This window comes from Stegostoma tigrinum, chromosome 6 (genome assembly GCF_030684315.1).
Source record: "Stegostoma tigrinum isolate sSteTig4 chromosome 6, sSteTig4.hap1, whole genome shotgun sequence".
Classification (NCBI taxonomy): domain Eukaryota; kingdom Metazoa; phylum Chordata; class Chondrichthyes; order Orectolobiformes; family Stegostomatidae; genus Stegostoma; species Stegostoma tigrinum.
Window position 1 is genome coordinate 72,857,837 of NC_081359.1, and position 26,663 is coordinate 72,884,499.

The 26,663-nt window shown below is 43.7% G+C and overlaps 2 protein-coding genes across 5 annotated transcripts in view; one reads left to right on the forward strand and one right to left on the reverse strand.

Moving 5' to 3' along the window:
* Positions 1–26,663, forward strand: part of ift88 (intraflagellar transport 88 homolog) — a 309,288-nt gene that overhangs the window by 74,187 nt on the left and 208,438 nt on the right. Inside the window, exon 1 of one of the 3 annotated variants that reach the window (XM_048532510.2) lies at positions 24,515–24,543. The exons of the other annotated variants lie outside the window; for them this stretch is intronic. The gene's annotated coding sequence lies outside the window, so the exon portion shown is untranslated. Of the gene's footprint in view, positions 1–24,514; positions 24,544–26,663 lie in introns of those variants that run through there. 3 annotated transcript variants of the gene reach the window in all.
* The window catches only part of cryl1 (crystallin, lambda 1), a 113,654-nt gene that overhangs the window by 14,304 nt on the left and 72,687 nt on the right, over positions 1–26,663 (reverse strand). For both annotated transcript variants that reach the window (XM_048532526.2, XM_048532525.2), the window contains one exon: positions 5,227–5,332. In XM_048532526.2, the coding sequence (XP_048388483.1) occupies positions 5,227–5,332 (106 nt within the window). The remainder of the gene's footprint in view (positions 1–5,226; positions 5,333–26,663) is intronic.

Genomic DNA, 26,663 nt, shown 5'->3' on the forward strand with positions numbered 1-26,663 from the left:
GCCTTAGAGCAATTGCAGGACATTCTGGAGGGGAAGGGCAAATAGCCAGTGGTCGTATTAAACATTGGTAATAACGACATAGATTAAAAAAAGGGATGAGGACCTAAAAGCAGAATATAAAGAATTAGGAAGAAAGTTGAAATGTAGGACATCAAAGGTTGTTGTCTCAGGATTACTAGCAGTGCCACAAGCTAGTCAGAGTAGAAACAGCAGGATATATAGGATGAACACTTGGCTAAAAGGATGGTGTGAGGGCAAGGGTTTCACATTCGTGGGGCATTGGGACTGGTTCTGGAGGAGGTGTGACCTGTACAAACTGAACACGTTACACCTGGGTAGGACCAGTTCTAATGTCCTTGGAGGATACTTGGTACAGTGGTTGGGGAGGATTTACAGTGGTGTGGCAGGGAGATGGGAACCAGAGGATTAGGGTAGCTGATGCAGAAATTGAGGCAGAGATAGAAACTAAAGCAAACATTATGAAGAACAAGAACAGGCAGGGAAACACTGCTGAAAAGAACAGGGGAGTGGTCTGAAATGCATGTGTTTTAATATGAGAAGTATGATGGGCAAGGCAGATGAACTTCGAGCTTTGGTTAGTACTTGGAATTGACATTATTGCAATTAGAGATAGTTGACTAAATTAGGGTCAGGACTGGCAGCTGAATATCCCAGGTTTTAGATATTTCAGATGTGATAGAAAGGGGGGGGTGGTAAAAGGAGTGGGGCTAGTTGCATTACTGGTAAAGGAGCTGTACTAAGGGAGGATATGTCAGAGGACTCATGCAGCAAGCCATTGTGGGTAGGAGTCAGGAATAGGAAAGGTGAAATCACAATTCTGGGGGTATACCACAGGTATCCCGACCACGAGTGGGAGATAGAAGAGAGAATATTTAGACAGATTTTGGAAAGTTGTGGAAAATAGCAGGGTTGTTGTGGCTGATGGTTTTAATTTCCCTATATTGACTGGGACTCACAACGCGCTGGGGGTTTTGTGGGACAGAATTTGTAAGGACCATTCAGGAGGGCAATATGTAAACAGTCCAACCAGGGAAGAGGTTATCCTGGACCTGGCTTTGGGAAATGAGCCTAACCAGGTGACTGAGGTTTCAGTGGTGGAGCATTGCAGGAGTAGTGACCATAATAACATGAGTTTTAAGGTACTCATAGATAGGGACAACAGCAGTCCTTGGGTGAAGATGTTAAATTGGGGGCAGGTCAACTACAAAAATATTAGGCAGGAACAGGAGAATTTTGATCTGAGGTGGCTATTTGAGGGTAAATCTACATCGGATGTGTGGGAATCTTTCAAACGACAGTTGATAAGAGTTCAAAAGCGGCACATTCCTGCAAGAATGAAAGATAGGTATGGTGTGTTGCATGAACCATGGATGACCAGGGATGTTATGACCCTGTTCAGAAAAAAAAGGAAGCATATGTAAGGTATAGGAGGATAGGAACTGAGGAAGCCCTTGAAGTATATAAAGAAAGTAGGAAAGAGCTAGAATTGGAAGGGCTAAAAGGGTTCATGAAAAGTTGTTAGCAAACAGGATTATGGAGAATCCCAAAGCTTCTTATACATAAATAAAATGCAAGAGGGTAGCCAGGGAAAGATTTGGCTCACTCACAGACAAAGGAAGGAATCTATATGTGGAGCCAGAAGAGGTAGGTGAGGTTCTAATTGAATACTTTGTATTGGTATTCACCGAAGAAAAGGAATTGTTGAAGGATGATCTCAGGGAATTGAGTGTTGTGTTTTTAAGCCAAGTTGCATTAAAAGGGAGAGGTGTTATGCATCTTAAAAAGTATTGTTAGATAAGTCCCAGGCCCTGACGGGATCTATCTCAGAATATTGAGGCAGGCAAGAGAACGAATTGCTGGACCATTGACAGATATCTTTGTATCCTCTTTGGCCACAGGTGAGGTCCCAGAGGGCTGGAGAATAGCCAATGTTGTTCCACTGTTTAAGAAGGGTAGCAGGGATAATTCTGGAAATTACAGGCCTGAGAGGCTCACTTCAGTGGTAGGGAAATTATTGGAAAAAGATTCTCAGGGACGAAATCTACACGCATTTCGAAGCAAATGGACTTATTAGCGATAGATAGCATGGTTTTGTGCAGGGGAGTTCATGCCTGTCTAACTTGATAGAGTTTTTTGAAGAGGTGATGAAAATATTAATGAGGGAAAAGCAGTTGATATTGACTACAGGGACTTCAGTGAAGCCTTTGACAAGGTCCCTCACAGCAGACTGGTACAAAACTGAAGTCAAATGGTATCAGGGGTTAGCTGGCAAGGTAGATGCAGGGCTGGCTTAGTCAGAGGAAACAGAGGGTAGTGGTGGAAGAATGCTTTTAGAAATGGAGAGCTGTGACTTGTGATGTTTCACAGGGATCAAGGCTGGGACCTCTACTGCATGTGAACTGCATAAATGGCTTATAGCTGGTCTAATTAGTAAGTTTTTGGACAAATAAAGATTGATGGAGTTGTGGATAATGACGAGGATTGTCAGAAGATACAACAGGATTTAGATCAGTTGGAGGCATGGGCAGAAAAATGGCAGATGAAGTTTAATCTGGACAAATGTGAAGTGATGCATTTTGGAAGGTCAAGCCCAGGTGGAAAATATATGGTGAATGTCAGAACTGTTTGGAGGATTGATATGCAGAGGGATCTGGTGTTCAGGGCCACAGATTACTGAAGGTGGCAATGCAGGTAGATAAGGTTCTAAAAAAGGCCCGTGGCATACGTGCCTTCATTGGAAGGGGCATTGAGTATAAGGATAGACAACTTATGCTGAAGTTCTATAGAACTTCAGTTGGGCCACACTTGGATATTGTGTACAGTTCTGGTTACCACACACCCAGAAGGATGTGGATGCTTTGGAGAGGGTACAGAAAAGATTTACCAGAATGTAGCCTGATATTGGAGATTTTAGCTATGAAGAAAGGTTGGATAGACTGAGTTTGTTTTCACTGGAACACAGGAGGCTGAGGGGCAACCTAATAGAAGTTTATAAGATTATGAATGGCATGAATAGAGAGGAAAGTATAAGGCTTTTTCTCAGGGTGGAAGAGTCAATTACTCAGGGACATAGGCTCAAGGTGCAAGGGAGAGAAGTATAAAAGAAAAGTACGAGGCAAGTTTTCACACAAAGGGTAGTGAATGTCTGGAGGTGTCAGACACAATAGCAGCATTCAAGAAGCTCCTGGATAAACACATGAATAAGAAGGGAATAGAGGGATACAGATCCTGTAGGTGAAGACAGTTTTAGTGTGAAAGGGTAAAATGTGTCAGCGCAGGCTTGGAAGGCCAAAGGGCCTGTTCCTGTGCTGTATTGTTCTTTGTTCTACTTTACTATATAGAACTTATTATCCTTTTAAACACTTCAATTGATTACCATTAAATCTAAAGAAAATATATCTCCTGGCTCATTATTGAAAGTTTTAAGCTTCAGCAGAATCCTGGTGAATCTGTACTGTATTTCCTCCAAGGGAGATTTAGGAGAGGGCATTTAATGAACATTTTTACTGTAATGATCAATATGGATATGGAGCTATTTGAATTTTGGAGACAGCAGTTTAACAGTATCCTGACAAAGAAGTGTGGTACTTTGCAGATCTCTAAGTCACCAAGTTAGCAACATGAATAAGCATACATGCCGCACACTTTTTCTATAAAGAGAACAAAGGGTATATGAGATAAGCACAATTCGTATAGGGTCTTTAAGTGAATCAATTGGTAACTTTGATTGAAAAAGCAACATGGGGAGATGTTGACACAATAGTAATTTCACTGGTCAAGTAAATGTGAGGCCCAAGTTAGTGATTTGCGGAAATAGGTTCAAATACCCCTGTGACAAATAGTAAATTTAAATACAGATTTGAAAGATAGGCTAGGATTTAGTTGTTAGGTGCTTGTTCATTGAGGATCAAGTGCCTGAACTGGCATCAGAGTAAGAATTTAAGGTTTAGGACATCCCAGCCAGAACATAATTCTTTTAATGGCAGCAACTAAGCCAATATTTCCCCAATGTCAACCTGCCTGATTATCTTCCCCTCCCATCACATTCCCACTGCTTTTCAGAAGGGGAAAATTTTATCCCTCATCTCAGTAATTGCAATTGAACTATCAGAATTGTCACAAAAACACATCTGTTTTCCTAATCTCCTCCACAGAACGAAATCTTCCATCCTTACCTCGGCTGACCTACATGTCTTCAATCCAAACACTTAAATACTGTCTGCAATGGAACAGCAGATTACTCTGTTCAAGGTCAATGAGGGCAAGTTCACCACCAAATGCTGGCCTTGTCTATAATGCTATATCCCATGAAAGAATAAAGTAACTAAAATCTTATATTAGGGGTTTTTTTGGAAAATGTTAACACATTGGCTGCTTCTATCTGCCACCTCATATGTCCTTTATTCTTTTATACATTCACAGGATTGGGCATTACTGGCTAAGCAACATTTAATGCCCAGAGAGCAGTTAAGAACCAACCAGATTGCTGTTGGGCTGTAGTCACATGGAGGCCAGACCAAGTGAAAGAATGCAGTTCTAAGGGACAATCCAAGAGCATTCCAGAATGGAAACTGGATCTCCTGGAATGTTTGGCGCACATCAGCTACTAGAATAAAATCATGAAGAAAGGAATTCAATTGCTGGGGAACCAATTGTTTGTAAGACAAATCTGGTAACATTAAAATTCATTTAGCCTTACTTAAAATAAACATTTTTATTTTCAAAGTTTAAATTTCTTTTGGGGATGGCAAGGTTGGGGGAAAGGGTTAGCAGACTTCTGTGCAGTTGAAACCTAATTAATATGTTCCTCTTTTTTCAACTTTTTTTTATTTCAAAAGTTTTATTTATCCATCCTTTCTTTCTATGTGCTCATGGGCTAAATTTGAATAAATATAATCATGAGATATTCTTCAACACATTAATTAATGTTTTCTACAGTTTTATTCCTTCAATTCTTTGTCACTGAATTTGGATTTCAGTTTCTGGGTAAGCATTAGCTCATCTTTTCAGTCATTCAGGCTTTGTAATAGACATAATCATTGCTCTGACTCAGGAAAGGCAAAGGCGCAAAAGTTATAATTTGACCCATGTTCTGCTTAATCAGCTTGAGCCTTTTTCCAGCCAATAAGAATTATCCTAATACAATAGTACTTCGGTGACATGGTATCATTCTGATACAACATACTAGACCACACCAGCACCCACCTTCTGCATTGAGGTGAATAGTTTCAAAAGGACCCATAAATGCATAACGCATTCCCAAACCTGCCGACATTACGAGGTCCACATCGTCTGGTGCGAGTACACCATCCTGATGAAAAGCAAATGGAAGTAATTCAGATTGAGGATATAAGTGGTATCTTTCCAGCTGAACTGACAGCAAGAGCTTTGCTTGCTATGACTGTACACCAAAAATTTGGTCAGGTGATTTTTGAGCTTTGATTGTTAGCACAGTATGTGGCTAAACTTCCAAGATAAAAAGTGAATTATTCATTAGTCCGGCAGCATCAATGGAGCGAGAACAGAGTTGACATTTCAATTGATGACCATCATTATTGTGTACTTCTGGTTAGCAAGGCTTCTAGTTAACAGATGGATTTAGAAAATGATATATAAAGCCAACTACATCCTAATTCCAGACCTGCATATATCAAAAGACATTTACATTGCAGGAATTCTGCAATGTCTGCCAAGAAAACTGCTGGTGAAACACTATGGGCAGAATCTTATTAAGGTCTAAGCAACATGGGCTGTGGTGAGATATGTGGCAGAATCAGATGGGAAGTCTAGTAAAGCCTATCTTAATGTTGGAACATTTCACTGCATCTTTTAATGGGCGCTGTGGCAAGTTTCTTGCAAGGCAGTAATGGGTTGCCAATTAAGGAGGATTACAGCTTGTTAAAGCCATAGCTTGCCACCTTAATATTCAGCTTCCTATCTTATCCAATGGGCTGAACAAACCAGACCTCGAGAATGTGTGTATTGGAAGTCAGCATGGGTACCTGGCAACTTCAGCTCACTGCTGGCTGTGACCAGCCTCAATGCTGCTCATCACCAAACAGCATCGTAGGGCATGATCCTTGGGCAGCAGCGAGAAGGACCACTCATCCAAGGAGTTTCGCTTTCAAATGTGTCAACACATGACATCATGGCCAGTCAAGAAACACAGACTTGCTTTGCAGGGCTCATTGGCAAATGGCATTGAAAGACCGCAGTAAGGACATTTTACATAAATGCTCCTGGTTTGGACCATGCTACATCTTGATAAGCTCAGTTGCTCTCTAAGCACTCAAGTTTTGATGAGTGCTTAGTTGCATGATTGAACCTTCCATGCTTTGTCATGACCACCACCTCAAGGAGAGCTCGTAGCTACAGGCCCTCTCAAGAATGTTGGGCTCCCAGCAAGCCCAGAGGTTTTTGGACCAAACATCATTTCCTGGGCATGAGAAAGGCACATGTCGTTCCATTTATGCTGGGACACCATGATGGAGTTATGCCAGATGCTGGCATGAGAGGCCAACCACTCCTCGTGGCTATGAAGGTGACAGTCACTTTGAACTTTAAAGTGACTGGCTCCTTCTAAGGAATGACGGGTGATCTGTATGGAATCTTTCAGTCATGCAGACACAAATAGATAAGGACAGTGACCGATACCATCTATGCAAGGCCACATCAGTTGCTGATGACAAGGTCAGTGCTACAGCCCAGGAAGTTGGATTCAGATACATGGCTGGCACCCTCAGGTGCCAGGTGCCATCAACTGTAAACACATGGCACTGAAGGGGCCATATTACAAAGTGTGGAATTCACCAGTAGGAAGGGGTTCCAGTCCATTCTGGTGATCTGTGTTACCACAATCTGGAGGTGTGTGCCCACTACCCTGGCAGTTGCCCTATGTCCTACATTCTGGAGCAGTTTTGCATACCTGGTGTGTTTGAGGGTCCAGGTGCCTTATTAGGACAAGGGCCATCCTCTGTGACCATGGCTCATGACACCATTGTGTGAGATACTAATTGATGCAGAGGGCAGGTATGATGCTGCCCATGCTGCAACGGGGTCAAGGCAGAGCAAATAATAGGCCTGCTAAAGATACGATTCCACTGCTTGGACCAGTCTGGTGGGTCCCTCCAGTGCTGGCCAGACAGAGTGTGCTGCATCATCCTGCTGTGCTATGCTCTGCACAATTGGAGTAGGCAACAAGGCAATGAGTTGGAGGAACATGAGCAGTTTTTCGAGGAGAAAGATGACGACACTGGGAAGGAGGAAGCTCTTTTTGTCCGTGACAGAACTCAGGCACATTCTGTCTGACTATATCACTCGATACAGCCAGAAGGGATGTGACTGATACCTAATTCCATTCGATGAAAGCTAGCTGCAGCAAACTGTATCAGTGATAATGTGAACTGCAGATGCTGGAGAATCCAAGATAACAAAGTGTGGAGCTGGATGAACATAGCAGGCCAAGCAGCATCTCAGGAGCACAAAAGCTGACGTTTCGGGCCTAGACCCTTCATCAGATGACGATGACCCTTCTCTGATGAAGGGTTTAGGCCCGAAACTTCAGCTTTTGTGCTCCCGAGATGCTGCTTGGCCTGCTGTGTTCATCCAGCGTGACACTTTGTTATCTTGCAGCAAACTGTATTTGACCAAAGAGTAGTCATTGGTCACAATGCCAGCATTTGGTCAGTATTGCCAGGTTGAACTGCAGCCTCTTGTTTTTGTTTGCTTTTGACATCTGCAATTGTTTGGAATTGTCTGCCTGTTTGCCTGTATGTGACATTCCCTCTCGACAATGACAAATTGTGGGTGTCCAGTGGGCATTGGGAATAGAGTAGTAGTGAAGAGAGAGGGTGATTAGATGAGATGCAGCGAAGGACAGGTAAACACTGTGATCCAGTGGTTCAACAGTGACTGGGTGAGAGAATGGCATTGTATGTGTCAGGAATTGTCAGCCATGCCGGCTAAGTACCGTGAGTTGCCTGTCTTTGAGGCTGCTGCACCATTACATTGGTAACAAGGGGCAACACTAGATGTCCAATGTTTATCTAGATACATAGCGGCCTTTGAAAGATGATGCAGGCACAAGGTATGCTGGTCTTTTAGCGGAGACCTGTTGAGTGGTGAGTTGTTTTTGGAATAGTGCACAGCAAGATGGAGATAGAATCAAGCTTGAGGGGCACCACGGGGTGGGCAAGATAGTTAATGAGGCAAATTTGATAGGATAAAGCGGGAAATTTCACAATGAGAATCCCTTCAAACAATCTAATGCAACTCGCATTTAGTTAGAATCAAAATCTAAATGTTTACCAGAAATAGGGGTCATTTTTGCCAGACTTCATGGATGGCTTCTCTCCTCGAGTCCCAGTGAGTTTTCTCATGTTATTGTGCAAAGTTATCTCATCACCTACACACCATTTTTGGTATCCAAAGTACATTTGCAAAATGTCTTGGTGCAGTGATTGTAAATAAGGTCATCCAGATGGATGTCATAGAATATGAGTTCCTTGATATCCAACTTGTTGTACGCTCTCACTCACCACAAACAAAGTACTGGTCACTGCCCAGCCCTCCTGGGATTCCTGATGCTGGTGCCATCACTAAAGCCCAGCCACGCACCCAGTCAAGTGCTGGCAGTCTGCAGCTGCCGTGCACTGACCTTGTAAATTGTCCCAAATATGTTAAACAGAAATATATTGGCAAACTGCTTTGCAGAGTGGGAACTGGAGGTCCTGAGGTGGATGACGATTGCATGTGGTCACTGCCCACACAACATGCCCTAAGATGTTTCAGAGATAGTAGGAACAGCAGATGCTGGAGAGTCTGAGATAACAAGGTGTAGAGCTGGATGAACACAGCAGGGCAAGTAGCATCAGAGGAGCAGGAAAACTGACATTTCTGGCCTAGACCCTTCTTCAGAAAATGCCCTAAGATGATGGTGCTTGATGACCAGGGAAGGGGCAAGCAGGTTTGCAAGTGCACAGGAGTTAAAATCCCTAAACCTGACATTGGGTAAGAATCCTTACATCATCCAAAATCTTTCAAGGCATGAATTAATAAGAGCTAGGAGTCACTGTGCAGCTGGAGTGTAAAGAATTAAGAAATGTAGCCCAATGTCATTAGACTAGTAATCCAGAGGTTCAGGAAAATGAACTGGGATACATGCTCCAATATAGAATGTGTTAGTTTCATTAATAAATCTAGAATACAAAGCGTTGAGTCTCAATAATGCAATGACAACTATCATCGGCTGTTGTAAAAATCTACCGGGTTCACTAATATCGTTTAGTGAAGTAAATATACCATTCTGACCTGGTCCAGCTCACATATAACTCCAAACCACAGCAGTCATCTGAAATGGCTTAGCAAATCACTGAATTCAAGGGCAATTAGGGATGGGCAACAAATGCTGGCCTTACCAGTGACACCCACAGTCCATGAAAGAACTAAGAAAAAAATTTGTATTATTTTAATCGTAAAGTTTAGGTTTCAAGTAAGGCACCCGTTTCCCAACTTTCCCAAAGATTTTTCAATAACCTGCCACTTCCCACGTGAAACTAGTGGCTTCAAAGCCTTTAACCAGTGAAACTGAAGAATTCCAGCTGTGGCAGGTGAATGGCTGCTGCTCAAAGCAGTTCTTTTCTAACAGAGCACTATCATTTATTGACAAGTGATTGCCAAGGCACTTCATCAAACACTTCATTCATCTTCAACCAATCTCCCCTACACTTAGCCTTCACCACCCAAAGGAGTAGTGCTACTGGATCCCAGGACACAGTTGAGTGGAGTGGAATGAGGATCATGGGGAAGGAATTGTTGGGAGGTGGGATGCAGTGGGAACTGGGATGGGGGGGGGGGGGGGCGGGGGGAGGCTTCAGTACTCCTCCCCTTTTCGAAGAAAGCCATTGTTTGAGCATTGGGCACCTGTGAAAATGCTGCAGGGAAACAGTGGCCTCTGACAGGTGCAGAAAAGCTGATCAAGCTCCATTAACTTTGAGCTGACAGTGAATTCTGGTAGTCTATAAATGTTGTAACATTTCTCATCAACGAGCTGAATTGGTATCCTACAGCCAACAGATGGGATTCCAGTGTCTGCCCCTTTCCATCCACAACTTAATGGGGATAATTTTTCCCAAACTCAGGATTTCTTTTTTTTGATGAAAGTATTCCCGTCTGAGTCTTGCAGCCCTCCTGGCATGGCAGCGTCAATTAAATTCCACCCAATGTATCAACACTTTCTGGTACAAACTGAATTCTTTGTAGAAAACTAACAAATACCAAAATCAGAAAAGTTCAACTGCATTTCTGCCAACACTTTGTTAATCATTGACTAATTTTGCTACTTCTTCCTTCCCTGTATCATTTCACTCATCTGCAACAAATAACATTCTATTGCTGCCAGTCAGAAATAGCAAGCCTTGGTAAAATTTCACACATTCTTAGATTTTATTTTAGAAATAGATCTTATGAGAAGGGGTTCTGGGGAAAGAAGGACTTATTAATGCAGCCTGCAAATCATAATCCAACAGTAAAATATATTGTCTTATGCATTCAGGAAACTCTTCATAAAAGTTATAAAGAAATCTTCAGTTGAAGTTTTGCATTATATATATTTCTGTAAAAAAAGACCTAAAATCCAGTTACTGAAATGATTACAAAATGTTACTGGATTAATTTACTACATATGAGATTATGATCATGAAGTAATAATTAACCTGTTTCTTTTGGGAATGTTAGATCGTCATGCCTCTGTGATTCTTGTCACAGCATATGTTGGCAAAACAGATTTAAAGCAGTAATGTCCACAACTATTTTAACCAAATTCTAGCAAGTGCTTCAGTTTATGTCATTTAGAAAATAGAGAATATGCCTCGGGAGCTCATTGTTTCGGAATCTGGCTTAAACTTCACCACATTTAAATATTCTTTGTAGGGCAGCAATTTTGAGATATTGTATTTTTAAATATTCAGTGACGTAACATTTTCAAAATGCCTGTTTTTTTGAAAAAGATCAAGCATTAATAATTTTGTCCTCATGATAATTTGCATTATTCTCTGCTGTGATTCACTTATTAAACACTGACATGCCAAAAAATATATTGCAATGAAACAAAAAGGGTTTTATTCAGTTGATGATTGAGGGGTTTCTTCTTGCTTCCAACCATTGACTATGCAGTAATTGCTCCGGAAGTTTAAACTTTCACCAGACTATTTACCGTGTGTCTGGAATCTTCTAAAATGGTGCCCAACTCGGAGTTAGAATCAGAGACTTGATGTTTCTGACTCATCTAGTAATTATTGAAGAAAAGTTAGAGGATTAAAACATGCTGGCTAACTATACTACTGACACCTCACCCATTTACTTTACATGCTGATGTTCACTCCCTAATTTGACAAAATATCTTTGAGACCTACAAAACAAAGGAATATAGTAATTACTGGTGTAGAAAGGCTACATAGTTTGTCCTTCAACATAGTCAAAAGGCAAAGCAATTCATGCGTAATTATGTAATTAAGGAATTACTTACTTGGAACAATCAATTATATTTACAAAACATCTTTGAACTTAATGCTGTGCCTAAACTTCTACCTATTTCTTTACCTATCTGTACATTCTCCAATGTACTACAGGAAACATCCTCCCAGACACAGAGTTTACAAAATCACCATTTTGATTTTATTTTGAGCTCCTTTGAGGGGTGGCAGTTTTGGAAAACTTGATACTTTTTCATTTTAGGTACCAAGTGTTAGGATCGCCCACTCCTAGTTAGATAGTTTTAGTCCTTCCTCAACGTGGCTTTTGGACAACAGTTAGTTCACCCTTAAGATATCTCTGCAGGAGTTCTTCAGTATTGTGTCCTAGGACCTACCATCTTCAGCTGTTTCCTCAATGACTCTCCTCCAGGATAAGGTTAGAGGGGAGAATGTTCACTGAAGAATGAACAGTGGTCGGTATTATCTACAACTGATATAGCCACTGAAACAGCTCATGGCAATGTGCAGGAAGATCTGGACAACATACAGGCTTGGGCTAAGAAGTGATAAGTAATATCCATACCATACAGATGTTGGACAATGACCTTTTCCAGCACGATGGGAAAAATAGCTAGAAGTAGAGTTCATAGTATGTCTTTGGAATTTCTCACATCTGCACATTCTGCAATCAACAAGATCACAGGCTGTACTAAACCTGGTATTGTGCAATGAGATGGGATTAATCAGTGATCTCATAATGAAAGGCTCCAAGATAGTTGTGGTCATAATATAACTGAATTTTACAGTCAATAAGAACCGAAGAACTGCGGATGCTATAAATCAGGAACAAAAACAAAGTTGCTGGAAAAGCTCAGCAGGTCTGTCAGCAGAATCGAATCAATCATTTGTGGAGAAAAAAAAGTTAACATTTCAGGTCCGGTGGCCCTTCCTCAGAATTTTACACTCAGTTGGGGGATTAAGTCCAAATTCATATGTCAAACGTAAATAAGACCAGTTAAAAGGGTATGAAGTCAGAGTTAGCTGAAATGAACTGGCAAATTAGCTTAAAAGAATAGGTCCCAGAAATGCAGACATTTAAGAGGATATTTCAGATTATATGGAATAGGTATATTCCAATAAAAAAAATTCTAAAGAGAAGACCCATCATTCATGGTCCATTAAAAAAATTAAAGATTGTAAAAAAAAACTTAAAGCAAAGCATACAGTTGCACAAAAATGAGTGGCAGGTCAGAAAATTGGCAGAATGTAAAAGACAGGAACTAATGCCTAAAAGGAGTTTAAAAAAAGAGCACGAGTAAGCGAACTAGAAAAGTAAAAACAGCATGTAACAATTTCTCTTAATATTTTAAAAAGAAGAGCCAACAAATTGGTTAGGTGTGGGAAATGCAGGGTTATGGGGTAGGGGCGGTGGGTCAGGATAGAATACTCTTTGGACGGTTTGTGTGGGCTCGGTGGGCTGAGTGGCCTGTTTTCACACTGCACAGATTCTATGATTTGCTGTGCGAGGAAGGTTTTTTTTCTCATCTTGCATTTGATTATTTTGCATAACACTAAATCTGTGACCTCTTACTCTTGATTGTCTCACAATTTGGAAAAGTTTCTCCCTATCTACTCTGTCCATATCCCTCATAATTTTGAAAGTATCCATCATATTCTCTCTTAGTCTTGTCCTTTCCAAGAAAAAACTTTCTCACCTCCTCTAATGTCTTCTCATATTTGAAGTTTCTCGTTTCTGGAGCAATTTTATTAATCTTCTGTACTCTCTCCAACAAGTTCACATCCTTGCTAAAGTGTGGTATCCAGAACAAGACACAATCTGGTTGCTGAATTTGTTGATGTCACAAAGAAAGTAGCAAAAATAAGTTGTGAAAGGTCATAAGGAAGTCACAAAGGAATACAGAAAGATTAAATGAGTAGACAAAGAGTATGATGGAGTATGGTGTGTGAAATTGTCTACTTTGGCTGAAAGAAGTTTTAAAAATCATGTAAATGATAAGAAATTGCAGACCTCCAGGAAGCAGAGAGATCAGGATGTCCTTGTGCATGAATTGCGGTAGGTTATTAGGCAAGCACAGCAAATAATGAGAAAGCTAATAGAATTCTATTGTTTATTGCAAGGGAAATGGAACATAAAAGTAGGGAGATTATGTTTTGGTTCCACAGGACACTGGTGACAACACATTTTGCTATTGTATATAGTCTTGGTCTCCTAATTTAAAGACATATGTAAATGCATTGGAAATGGTTCCATTTATATTTGTTGAACTTCTAGGTTGCAGCAATTCAAGAAGGAAGTTCACAATCATCTTCTCAAGGGCAGTGAGGGACTATTCTTGAATGAATAATAATAAAATGTATAGACACACAAACCAAGTCAAGTTCTTATCCAATTACCCTCTATTACTCATCATCTATTCCCTGAGTCAACTCAGTCTCAGGCATCCCTGCCAGACCCCACTAGATATTTACATTCCTTCCTTTCTCTTTATAATATAATGTATTTACAATAATAATGAAAAACAAAATTAAAAATATATATGACAACATATTGTGCAAAATGACAGATCATATTCCACACCGTTTTTTGTGTACGTTAATGTTCCAAATGTCCTTTTCCAGTATTTCTCATAGTTTCTTAGATCTTGTCTCTTGCCTGGTAACGTAGTCAGATAAATGACTATTGCTATATACCCATTTCACATTGGAGATTTGTCCACTTTCCAGCATCTATTTCAAAACTGCAGTATCCTTCATTCATCTTTTATCATTGATGCATTTTGTTTGAAGACATGTCATCCTGTCGTGACATATTATTAATGTAGCACTCAGTGGGTATTGCTGCTGAATCCCTTTTTGGAATTTTTTCCTATAATTTCCCTAGAATAATGCTATATGAAACACCTGAACAAGAGCAAAAGTTTCTAATGCTGAAGTATTTACAATGAATATTTTGATCTTTTTAACTTCGCAAGCAACATTTACCATTCTCCCCAAATGAAATTATAAACGCTCCTGCACTTGAACCAATGACATAGGAGTAGAAGCAGACTATTCAACCACTTGAGCCTCCCATTCAATAAGATCATAGCTGATCTGTTCACGTTTTGAATTATACAATCCTATTTACCCCTTTGATTCCCTTGCCTAACATTAGATTATCCACCTCCGTCTCGTTAAATTATTTAATGACCTCACCTACACCATCTGAGAGTTCTAAAGTTGCACAATACTCCAGGACTGAAAAAGAATTCCCCTCATCTCTGTCATGAAATGGCTGTACTCACTGCTGTCAGAACGTTCTGGGATTTGTGCCACTAATGCCACATTTAAACCATGATGTGGACGTGCTGGTGTTGGACTAGGGTGGACAAGGTCAAAAATCACACGACATCAGGATATAGTCCAACATGCCAGCCGTGGTACAGGAAGCCATTCAAGTTGGGGGAGCAAAAAGCCAGGTAGTAGTTTTAGGGGATTCTATAATCAGGGGAATAGATAGATAGCATCCTTTGTAAGCAGGATAGAGAGTCCTGCATGGTTTGTTACCTGCCCAGTGCCATGGTGAGAGACATCTCTGACTGGCTTGAAAGGATATTGGGGACGGAGGGGGAGGATCCAGTTGTTGTGGTCCACATTGGAACAGCAACATAAGCAAGGAAAGAGGACCTATTTAGGGATTATCAGGAACTAGGAACCATATCAAAGAACAGTTCCTCAGGGTTACAGTCTCTGGATTACTGCCTCAGCCATGTGCAAATTGGCACAGGGACACGAGAATAAGGAAAATAAACAAGTGGCCTAAAGAGTGGTGTGGGAAAGGAGGGTTACTTTTACTGAGGCACTAGCATGAGTATTAGAACAGGAGTGATCTGTATTGTTGGGATGGTCTCCATCTGAATCGAGCTGGCACCAATGTCCATGCAAAAAGGGTATACACGATGGTCAACAAGACTTTAAACTAGAAAGGAGGCGGCAAGGGAAAAACTCCAAAGAGAAAAATGGCCAATGGGAAACAAAGCAGCAAGTTAACATCTGTGGGGATGGATTCAACTTCAAAGAAAAATATGAAAAAATAACAGGAAAGGAGAACTCAGGAGTGGTTATTAAAATCTCCAGCACACAAAATAGGACAGAATGTTTGGAAAGGGTCAGAAATCAAACTTTAAGCACACTGGATAAGCAAATGACAATGAGAAGATGGACGGTTAATACAGGACTGAAGAAGATGTTGTATCTGAATGCACTCAATATACGTAATAAGCTAAATGAGCTTGTGGTGCAGTTCAAAACTGGCAGGTATGACGTGGCAGAGATAATGGGAACTGCAGATGCTGGAGATTCCAAGATAATAAGATGTGAGGCTGGATGAACACAGCAGGCCAAGCAGCATCTCAAGAGCATAAAAGCTGACGTTTCGGGCCTAGACCCTTCAGCAGAGAGGGGGATGGGGGGAGGGAACTGGAATAAATAGGGAGAGAGGGGGAGGCGGACCGAAGATGGAGAGTAAAGAAGATAGGTGGAGAGAGTGTAGGTGGGGAGGTAGGGAGGGGATAGGTCAGTCCAGGGAAGACGGACAGGTCAAGGAGGTGGGATGAGGTTAGTAGGTAGCTGGGGGTGCGGCTTGGGGTGGGAGGAAGGGATGGGTGAGAGGAAGAACCGGTTAGGGAGGCAGAGACAGGTTGGACTGGTTTTGGGATGCAGTGGGTGGGGGGGAAGAGCTGGGCTGGTTGTGTGGTGCAGTGGGGGGAGGGGATGAACTGGGCTGGTTTAGGGATGCAGTGGGGGAAGGGGAGATTTTGAAACTGGTGAAGTCCACATTCATACCATATGGCTGCAGGGTTCCCAGGCGGAATATGAGTTGCTGTTCCTGCAACCTTCGGGTGGCATCATTGTGGCAGTGCAGGAGGCCCATGATGGACATGTCATCAAGAGAATGGGAGGGGGAGCGGAAATGGTTTGCGACTGGGAGGTGCAGTTGTTTGTTGCGAACTGAGCGGAGGTGTTCTGCAAAGCGGTCCCCAAGCCTCCGCTTGGTTTCCCCAATGTAGAGGAAGCCGCACCGGGTACAGTGGATGCAGTATACCACATTGGCAGATGTGCAGGTGAACCTCTGCTTAATGTGGAATGTCATCTTGGGGCCTGGGATGGGGGTGAGGGAGGAGGTGTGGGGACAAGTGTAGCATTTCCTGCGGTTGCAGGGGAAGGTGCCGGGTGTGGTGGGGTTGGAGGGCAGTGTGGAGCGAACCAGGGAGTCACGGAGAGAGTGGTCTCTCCGGAAAGCAGACAGGGGAGGGGATGGAAAAATGTCTTGGGTGGTGGGGCCGGATTGTAAATGGCGGAAGTGTCGGAGGATAATGCGTTGTATCCGGAGGTTGGTAGGGTGGTGTGTGAGAACGAGGGGGATCCTCTTAGGGCGGTTGTAGCGGGGGCGGGGTGTGAGGGATGTGTCGCGGGAAATGCGGGAGACGCGGTCAAGGGCGTTCTCGATCACCGTGGGGGGAAAGTTGCGGTCCTTAAAGAACTTGGACATCTGGGATGTGCGGGAGTGGAATGTCTTATCGTGGGAGCAGATGCGGCGGAGGCGGAGGAATTGGGAATAGGGGATGGAATTTTTGCAGGAGGGTGGGTGGGAGGAGGTGTATTCTAGGTAGCTGTGGGAGTCGGTGGGCTTGAAATGGACATCAGTTACAAGCTGGTTGCCTGAGATGGAGACTGAGAGGTCCATGAAGGTGAGGGATGTGCTGGAGATGGCCCAGGTGAACTGAAGGTTGGGGTGGAAGGTGTTGGTGAAGCGGATGAACTGTTCGAGCTCCTCTGGGGAGCAAGAGGCGGCGCCGATACAGTCATCAATGTACCGGAGGAAGAGGTGGGGTTTGGGGCCTGTGTAGGTGCGGAAGAGGGACTGTTCCACGTGGTATGACGTGGCAGGTGGGCAGAGGGAATTGGGATGCCTTATTAGTAAGAAATGAAATTAAATCAAAAGCAAGAAACAAAGTAGAGTAAAGAAGGTAAAAAAAACACTACATTGGGAGTTACGTACAGACCTCCGCATGGTTGTCATGATTTGGGTCACAAGATACCCCAGGAGATAGAAAAGGTGTGTAAGAAAGGCCAGGTTACAGTGATAACAGAAGATTTCAATATGCAGTGGACTGGGAAAATAAGGTTGACAGTGGATTGCAAGAAAAGGAATTTGTGGAATGTCCATGAGATGGCTTTTTGGAGCAGCTTATGGTAGACCACGCTAGGGAACAGGCAATTCTGGATTTAGTCATGTGCAATGAGGCAGACTTGACAAAGGAGCTTAAGGTGAAGGAACCCTGAGGAGGCAATGACCTTAATGTGATAGAATTTACTGTGCAATTTGAAAGGGAGAAGGTGAAATGAGATATAACAGTATTACAAATGAATAAAGGCAACTACAGAGGCATGAGGGTGGAACTGACCAGTATTGACTGGGAGAGGAGCTAAGCAGGAAAGACATTGGAGCAACAATGGCACGTGTTTCTGGGAGTGATTCAGGAGACACAGCAAAAATTCATTCCTGGGAAAAAGAAGCATACTAAAGGGAGGATGAGGCAACCATGGCTGACAAGGGAATCAGGGACAGCTTAAAAGCAAAACAGAAAGCACGTAATGCGGCAATGGGCAACGGGAAGCCTACAAAGACCAGAGGTCAATGAGAAAAGAAATAAGGAGGGAAAAGATTCAATACGAGGGTAGGCTAGCCAGTAATATAAAAGAAGACTGCAAGAGTTCCTTTAGATATATGAAGGCAAACAAGAAGGAAAAGTAGACTTTGGTTTCCTGGAAAATAATGCTGGAGAAGTAGTAATGGGAATCAGAGAAATGGCTGTGGAACTGAGTAAATACTTTGTGTCGGTCTTCATGGTAGAAGACATGAATGTTTTCCTGAAAATTCAAGAAAGTCAGTGAGGGAGTGATGGGGGCATGGGCGGTTGGGGGGGTTTACAGAGGTGTTCATGGTGGCCATCACGAAGGAAGAGGCGCTAGTAAAACTGAAAGGTCTGAAGGTAGATAAACCACCTGGACCAGATGGCCTACACCCCAGAGGTGTTGTCTGAAGGAGACAGCTGAAGAGATAGTGGAGGCATTAGTGGTGATCTTTCAGAAATCACTGCAGTCATGGGGAGTCCCAGAGGACTGGAAAATTGCTAATGTAATCCCCCTGTTTCAGAAGGGAGTAAGACAAAAGACAGGAAATTATAGGCAGATTAGCCTAACGTTGGTATTTGGTAAGATTTTGGAATCTGTTATGAAGGATGAGATTTCTGAATACTTGGAAGTGCATGGTAAAATATGGCCATACTTTGTTTCCTTTTCAGAAACAAGTATCCATGTTCATACAATTACTTCATTCTTAGGCTGGTCATAAGGTTCCCAATCAAAAACGGTGCGTAGATATATCCCGATACACATTAAATTTTGTTTCAGGCAGTATCACTGAAACTTTATCCAAATCCTTTCTTGGTTAGAATAATGCTTCGTTTTCAGTCTTTGATTCACAAACAACCAGTCATTCTCTACTACCACTGATAAAAACTCATAGGGTGAAATGTTGGTTAGACAGAGTTCAGGAGTATAGGTAATAAAATGTGAGGCTGGATGAACACAGCAGGCTCAGCAGCATCTCAGGAGCACAAAAGCTGACATTTCGGGCCTAAACCCTTCATCAGAGATTGGGATGGGGAGAGAGAACTGGAATAAATATGGAGAGAGGGGGAGGCAGACCAGAGATGGAGAGAAAAGAAGATAGCTGGAGAGGAGAGTATAGGTGGGGAGGTAGGGAGGGGATAGGTCAGTCCAGGGAAGACGGACAGGTCGAGGAGGTGGGATGAGGTTAGTAGGTAGGAGATGGAGGTGCGGCTTGGGGTGGGAGGAAGGGATGGGTGAGATGAAGAACAGGTTAGGGAGGCAGAGACAGGCTGGACTGGTTTTGGGATGAGTGGGTGGAGGGGAACAGCTGGGCTGGTTGTGTGGTGCAGTGTGGGGAGGGGGCAAACTGGGCTGGTTTTGGGATGTGGTGGGGGAAGGGGAGATTTTGAAGTTGGTGAAGTCCACATTGATGCCATTGGGCTGCAGGGTTCCCAAGCGGAATATGAGTTGCTGTTCCTGCAACCTTCGGGTGGCATCATTGTGGCACTGCAGGAGGCCCATGATGGACATGTCATCTAAAGAATGGGAGGGGGAGTGGGAATGGTTTGCGACTGGGAGGTGCAGTTGTTTATTGCGAACCGAGCGGAGGTGTTCTGCAAAGTGGTCCCCAAGCCTCCGCTTGGTTTCCCCAATGTAGAGGAAGCCACACCGGGTACAATGGATAAGGTATACCACATTGGCAGATGTGCAGGTGAACCTCTGCTTAACATGGAAAGTCATCTTGGGGCCTGGGATAGGGGTGAAGGAGGAGGTGTGGGGACAAGTGTAGCATTTCCTTCGGTTGCAGGGGAAGGTGCCGGGTGTGGTGGGGTAGAAGGGCAGTGTGGAGCAAACAAGGGAGTCACGGAGAGAGTGGTCTCTCCGGAAAGCAGACAAGGGTGGGGATGGAAAATTGTCTTGGGTGGTGGGGTCGGATTGTAGATGGCGGAAATGTCGGAGGATGATGCGTTGTATCCGGAGGTTGGTGGGGTGGTGTGTGAGAACGAGGGGAAATCCTCTTTGGGCGGTTGTGGCGGGGGCGGGGTGTGAGGGATGTGTTGCGCGAAATGTGGGAGACGTGGTCAAGGGCGTTCTCGACCACTGTGGGGGGAAAGTTGCGGTCCTTGAAGAACTTGGACATCTGGGATGTGTGGGAGTGGAATGCCTCATCGTGGGAGCAGATGCGGCGGAGGCGGAGGAATTGGGAATAGGGGATGGAATTTTTGCAGGAGGGTAGGTGGGAGGAGGTGTATTCTAGGTAGCTGTGGGAGTTGGTGGGCTTGAAATGAACATCAGTTACAAGATGGTTGCCTGAGATGGAGACTGAGAGGTCCAGGAAGGTGAGGGATGTGCTGGAGATGGCCCAGGTGAACTGAAGGTTGGGTTGGAAGGTGTTGGTGAAGTGGATGAACTGTTCGAGCTCCTCTGGGGAGCAAGAGGTGCTGCCGATACAGTCATCAATGTAACGGAGGAAGAGGTGGGGTTTGGGGCCTGTGTAGGTGCGCAAGAGGGACTGTTCCACGTAACCTACAAAGAGGCAGGCATAGCTGGGGCCCGTGCAGGTGCCCATGGCCACCCCCTTTGTCTGTAGGAAGTGGGAGGAATCGAAAGAGAAGTTGTTGAGGGTGAGGACGAGTTCGGCTAGACGGATGAGGGTGTCGGTGGCGGGGGACTGGTTGGGCCTGCAGGACAAGAAGAAGCGGAGGGCCTTGAGGCCATCTGCATGCGGAATACAGGTGTATAGGGACTGGATGTCCATGGTGAAAATGAGGTGTTGGGGGCCAGGTAATTGGAAGTCCTGGAGGAGGTGGAGGGCGTGGGTGGTGTCACGGACTTAGGTAGGGAGTTCCTGGACCAAAGGGGGGAAAATGGAGTCCAGATAGGTGGAGATGAGTTCGGTGGGGCAGGAACAGGCTGAGACAATGGGTCGACCAGGGCAGGCAGGTTTGTGGATTTTGGGAAGGAGATAGAAACGGGCCGTGCGGGGTTGGGGAACAATGAGGTTGGAGGCGGTGGGTGACAGGTCCCCTGAGGTGATGAGATCATGAATGGTGTTGGAGGTGGTGTCCCTCACCTTCCTGGACCTCTCAGGCTCCATCTCAGACAACCAGCTTGTAACTGTTGTTCATTTCAAGCCCACCAACTCCCACAGCTACCTAGAATACACCTCCTCCCACCCACCCTCCTGGCAAAAATTCCATCCCCTATTCCCAATTCCTCCGCCTCCGCCGCATCTGCTCCCACGATGAGGCATTCCACTCCCGCACATCCCAGATGTCCAAGTTCTTCAAGGACCGCAACTTTCCCCCCACAGTGGTTGAGAACGCCCTTGACTGCGTCTCCCACATTTCGCGCAACACATCCCTCACACCCTGCCCCCGCCACAACCGCCCAAAGAGGATTCCCCTCGTTCTCACACACCACCCCACCAACCTCCGGATACAACGCATCATCCTCCGACATTTCCGCCATCTACAATCCGACCCCACCACCCAAGACAATTTTCCATCCCCACCCTTGTCTGCTTTCCGGAGAGACCACACTCTCCGTGACTCCCTTGTTTGCTCCACACTGCCCTCCTACCCCACCACACCCGGCACCTTCCCCTGCAACCGAAGGAAATGCTACACTTGCCCCCACACCTCCTCCCTCACCCCTATCCTAGGCCCCAAGATGACTTTCCATGTTAAGCAAAGGTTCACCTGCACATCTGCCAATGTGGTATACCTTATCCATTGTACCCGGTGTGGCTTCCTCTACATTGGGGAAACCAAGCGGAGGCTTGGGGACCGCTTTGCAGAACACCTCCGCTTGGTTCGCAATAAACAACTGCACCTCCCAGTCGCAAACCATTTCCACTCCCCCACCCATTCTTTAGATGACATGTCCATCATGGGCCTCCTGCAGTGCCACAATGATGCCACCCGAAGGTTGCAGGAACAGCAACTCATATTCCGCTTGGGAACCCTGCAGCCCAATGGTATCAATGTGGACTTCACCAGCTTCAAAATCTCCCCTTCCCCCACCGCATCCCAAAACCAGACCAGTTCGTCCCCTCCCCGCACTGCACCACACAACCAGCCCAGCTCTTCCCCTCCACCCACTGCATCCCAAAACCAGTCCAGCCTGTCTCTGCCTCCCTAACCTGTTCTTCCTCTCACCCATCCCTTCCTCCCACCCCAAGCCGCACCTCCATCTCCTACCTACCACCTCATCCTGCCTCCTTGACCTGTCCGTCTTCCCTGGACTGACCTATCCCCTTCCTACCTCCCCACCTATACTCTCCTCTCCAGCTATCTTCTCTTCTCTCCATCTTTGGTCCGCCTCCCCCTCTCTCCCTATTTATTCCAGAACCCTCACCCCAACCCCCTCTCTGATGAAGGGTTTAGGCCCGAAACGTCAGCTTTTGTGCTACTGAGATGCTGCTTGGCCTGCTGTGTTCGTCCAGTTTCACACTTTGTTATCTTGGATTCTCCAGCATCTGCAGTTCCCATTATCTCAGAGTTCAGGAGTATGCTTTTTCTGGTCAGACTTTTATTTGAACTCATGCCTTGCTGAGTACTTATTCCTCATATGTGTATACACACATACAATAAACACAGTTAATAACTCACCCAATTATTCTCAACATATAACCATCGCCTGTTTCTTAGATTCACTCAGCCTCCGGTATTCCTACCAGACTACCAGATGAGTTTCCCCTGGCTGGGAAATCTCATACAAGGACACAGCCTCAGACTTAGAGCGGACATAAGGGGAGATTTCTTCAAAGAGTGGTAACACTTTGGAAGTATCTACTCCAGAGCCTGCGAATGCCCTGCCATTGAGTCTACTAAAGACTGTGATCAATAGATTTTTGATCCCTCCAGAAATCAAGGAATATGGGGAATGATCAGAAATATGGAATTGAGATAGATCAGCCATCAGCATGTTGGATTGAATGGTGATAACATTTGAAAGGCCAAATGGAGTACTCTTGTTCATATTTCTTATGTTTCAATAACATGTTACAAATACTGGAGTTAAATGATATTGTGCAGATTGGTATCAAAATGCAATTTCAGGATGTGGAATTGCTGTTACACATATTCAATCCTAAAAGCTGGGAAAAACAGAGCATTGAAAAATCTACAATTCACTTCAGGAGCAGGAACAATACAAAAAATATCTACCACATATGGGGGGTATGGTCGCTCAGTGGTTAGCATTGCTGCCTCACAATGCCAGGGACCCAGACTCGATCCCAGCCTTGGGTGACTGACTGTGTGAAATTTGCATATTCTCCCTGTATCTATGTGGGTTTTGCCAAAAGCTCTGGTTTTCTCCCACAGTCCACAGATGTGGAAGTTAGGTGTATTGGTCATGGGAAATGTAGGAGTACAGGGATAGGGTAGGATAGGGGTGGGTCTGGGTTTTGTATTATTTGTAGAAGATGAATGAACAAATATTATCTGGACAATAGTAACATTAACTGCAACAACAACATTCTCATTCAGCCATCACAAGCATGTCATATACCATCAGTTAAAACTAAAACAATGAGGTACAGCTGCTTAGTGTATTATTCCAGTACAACACCAGTTGTTTTCTTAGTTCCAATTTCTGTCACATGGCTGAATTTCCACATTCTGAACTTTGAGCAGTGCGTCACTTCCAATTTAACTTTAACATGGTCAGAAGGATTTTGTGGTAACGATTAATTTGAGGTACAAGATTCTGAACAAAAGGTTTAGTTTGGTGTAGACTTTTGTTAGTGGGGAAAGTTCAAAGAAACTGTTCTGGTGACCTATTGCATTCATTCTGCCCAAATCAGCACATCACCTTTGCCATGAGGTCAAAGTTTGGTCAGTTGTGCATTTTTAGAAATCCAAATGTTAGTACATATTAACATCCCATTGCAAGTTAATAATAAATTGAAAACAAATTAAAAGCCTACTGCTCAAGTAAAATTCAATGTTGGAAGCTTGTCTCAGTCTGAGGATTTTGTAAGAAAGCGGAAAGATTACCTAAATTGACATTTAGTGGAGATAGCAAGATAAGAAATTCTAAAAAAAAGTTTCATCCACATGCAAGCTTGGTATCACCTAATCATTTACGTTAATGAGTCTTTTTCAAATTCTTTTCAACCTACATTGTGGGGTGTATCTCTGCATTTAGATTTCTCAGCTGCTAAAGTTATGGGTGGAATCTTTCCATTTTCAGTTAATGTGTTTTGTTGGGTGAGATTCATAGAAGCTAGTTAACCTGGTTCATAGTGACTTTGCACATGCCATATTTTATTCTTCATCTTATTAATTATATACCTAGCCTCTTGTACACCTTACTCAGGGAATTACAAGACCTGCATCCTCGAACTGAATGTTACAGTTAGTAGGTAAGAAAGTCTGAATTATTTGGGCATATCTAATATTTGTAGTTTGCACTTAGATGAAGTTTACTGTTTACGTTCTGAAGTTCCCAGTCTTAAAGCAGGGTTTCAACAAGACCTCAACTGGAAGAGCTGTTGGGCTTAATTAAATCAGCAGCTCAAGCCAGTTCTTCTGCAAGTTTGTCAGAGAAGCTTTTTGTCTTCAGAGCATACAAATTGGCCAATTTACTGTAGCTAAGAGTGCTCTTGTAGTGTACAGGCAGTGTCCCTACCTCTGGGCCAGAAGGCGTGGGTTCATCCCATCTGCTCCAGAGGTTTGTCATAATATCACTGCACAGGTTAGTTAGAAAATATCTGGAGTGTTGAGTAGGTTCTTGTGGTGGAGTTGTAGCAAGCCTACTTCTGAGCCAGGACCCCAGGTTCAAGTCCTATGTGCTCCAGAGGTGTGTAATAAAATCTTTGAACAGTTTAATTAGAAAATGCCTAGAGTGCTGGAGTTTAGGATCAGTCAGCTCAGTTGGCTGTACAGCTGGTTTGCAATACAGAGTAAAGCCAATTCCCTTACTGAGGTCACCATGGAGGTGCCTTCTCAACCTCATCCCTTGCCTAAGGCATGGTGACCCTCAGGTTTAACTTAGTACCATTGTCTATGAACCTCTGGAACTATGATGATGTTGAATGAAAGGGCTTTTGTGGTGCAGTGGTATTGTTCCTATCTCTGGGTCAGGAGGTCTGCGTTCAAAACCCATCTGCTCCAGATGTACATCAATGTCTGTAAACAGGACTGATTAGAAAATATCTATGGTGCTGAAGTTGGATGATCGAGGGAAGAAGATACTCCATTGCTTTTACTACCTTTCTCAGCCTCCAGAAATTGATTCTTACTCTGCTACAGGAGAAGAAGCTAGTTATTTGGTAAGTTTCTGAGAAGTGACTAATGTTTATTCTGTTCTTAATGTTCAGTATTACACTGACCAGACAATAAAATATATTAAGACATTAGTAAAAAGATTAAGTAGTAAAAAAATGTGTAGTTAATTGGAACTGATTAAGGATGGCAGGACAGAAATTGTGTCACAGCTGTACTGTATGAGTGCTCCTGGACGCCAGTTGGTTCAGTTCAAGGACAGGAGAGTGTGACTGAGAGTGAGGCAGGCAAGCAGATCCAAATAGCAGGATTATAGAAGCCTCAGCCTCTGCAACTATCCAAAAAAATCTAAGATTCTTGTGGCTTGTCTGGATGATATTGGGGCCACAGGGTGAAGGACCTAACTGACCATGGCAACATGTGCAAAAAAGCATTAAAGTAGGGAAATGGAGGGACTGTGTTGTTTGCAGGGGTCAGTCAGGGTGATTGAGACTATTGTCTACAGCAATAAGCTTGCATCCAGGTGACTCTGCTGCTTACTTAATCCCAGGGTTCAGGTCATGTGTTTTCAGCTGGAAATGTACTTGCAGTGGGAGGAGGAGGATCTAGCTGTCATGTAAGTACACCGACGAAGAAAGAGATTCATCAGAATTAGTACGAAGAGCTCGGAGCTAAATTAGGATGCAGAATCTCAAAGATCATAATTTCTGCACTATGTACAAATTATTATAAGGGTAGCCTAGATGTCTATGAGATGTTGTCAGGATCAATTCTTGGAACAGCATGTCTTTGAGCTGATCACAGAGCGGGCTATGCCAGATATAGTACTGCGCAATGAGAAAAAAAAAATTCTCCTTGTGAAGGTGCCCCTAGGTAGCAGCAAACATAACATGACCGAATTTTACATTCAGTTTGAGGGAGACGGCATGGGTCCAATACTATTCTTTTAAAACCTAAATTAGGATGATTATGAGGGGCATGAAAGCAGGGCTGGCTAAAGTGCATTGGCAAATTAGATTACAGAATAGAACAATTGAGAGGCAGTGGAAAGGGATATTTCAGAATATGCAGAATAGATACATTCCAAACAGTAATAAAAATTCCAAAGGACACACTCACCATCTATATTTAACTAGAAAAGTTAAAGATATTATTAAACTTAAAGGAAAAACAGAGTCATAGAGGTCTACAACACAGAAAAATGCTCTGTGGCCCATTGAGTCAGTGCTAGTCGAAAACAACCACAACTATTCGCACC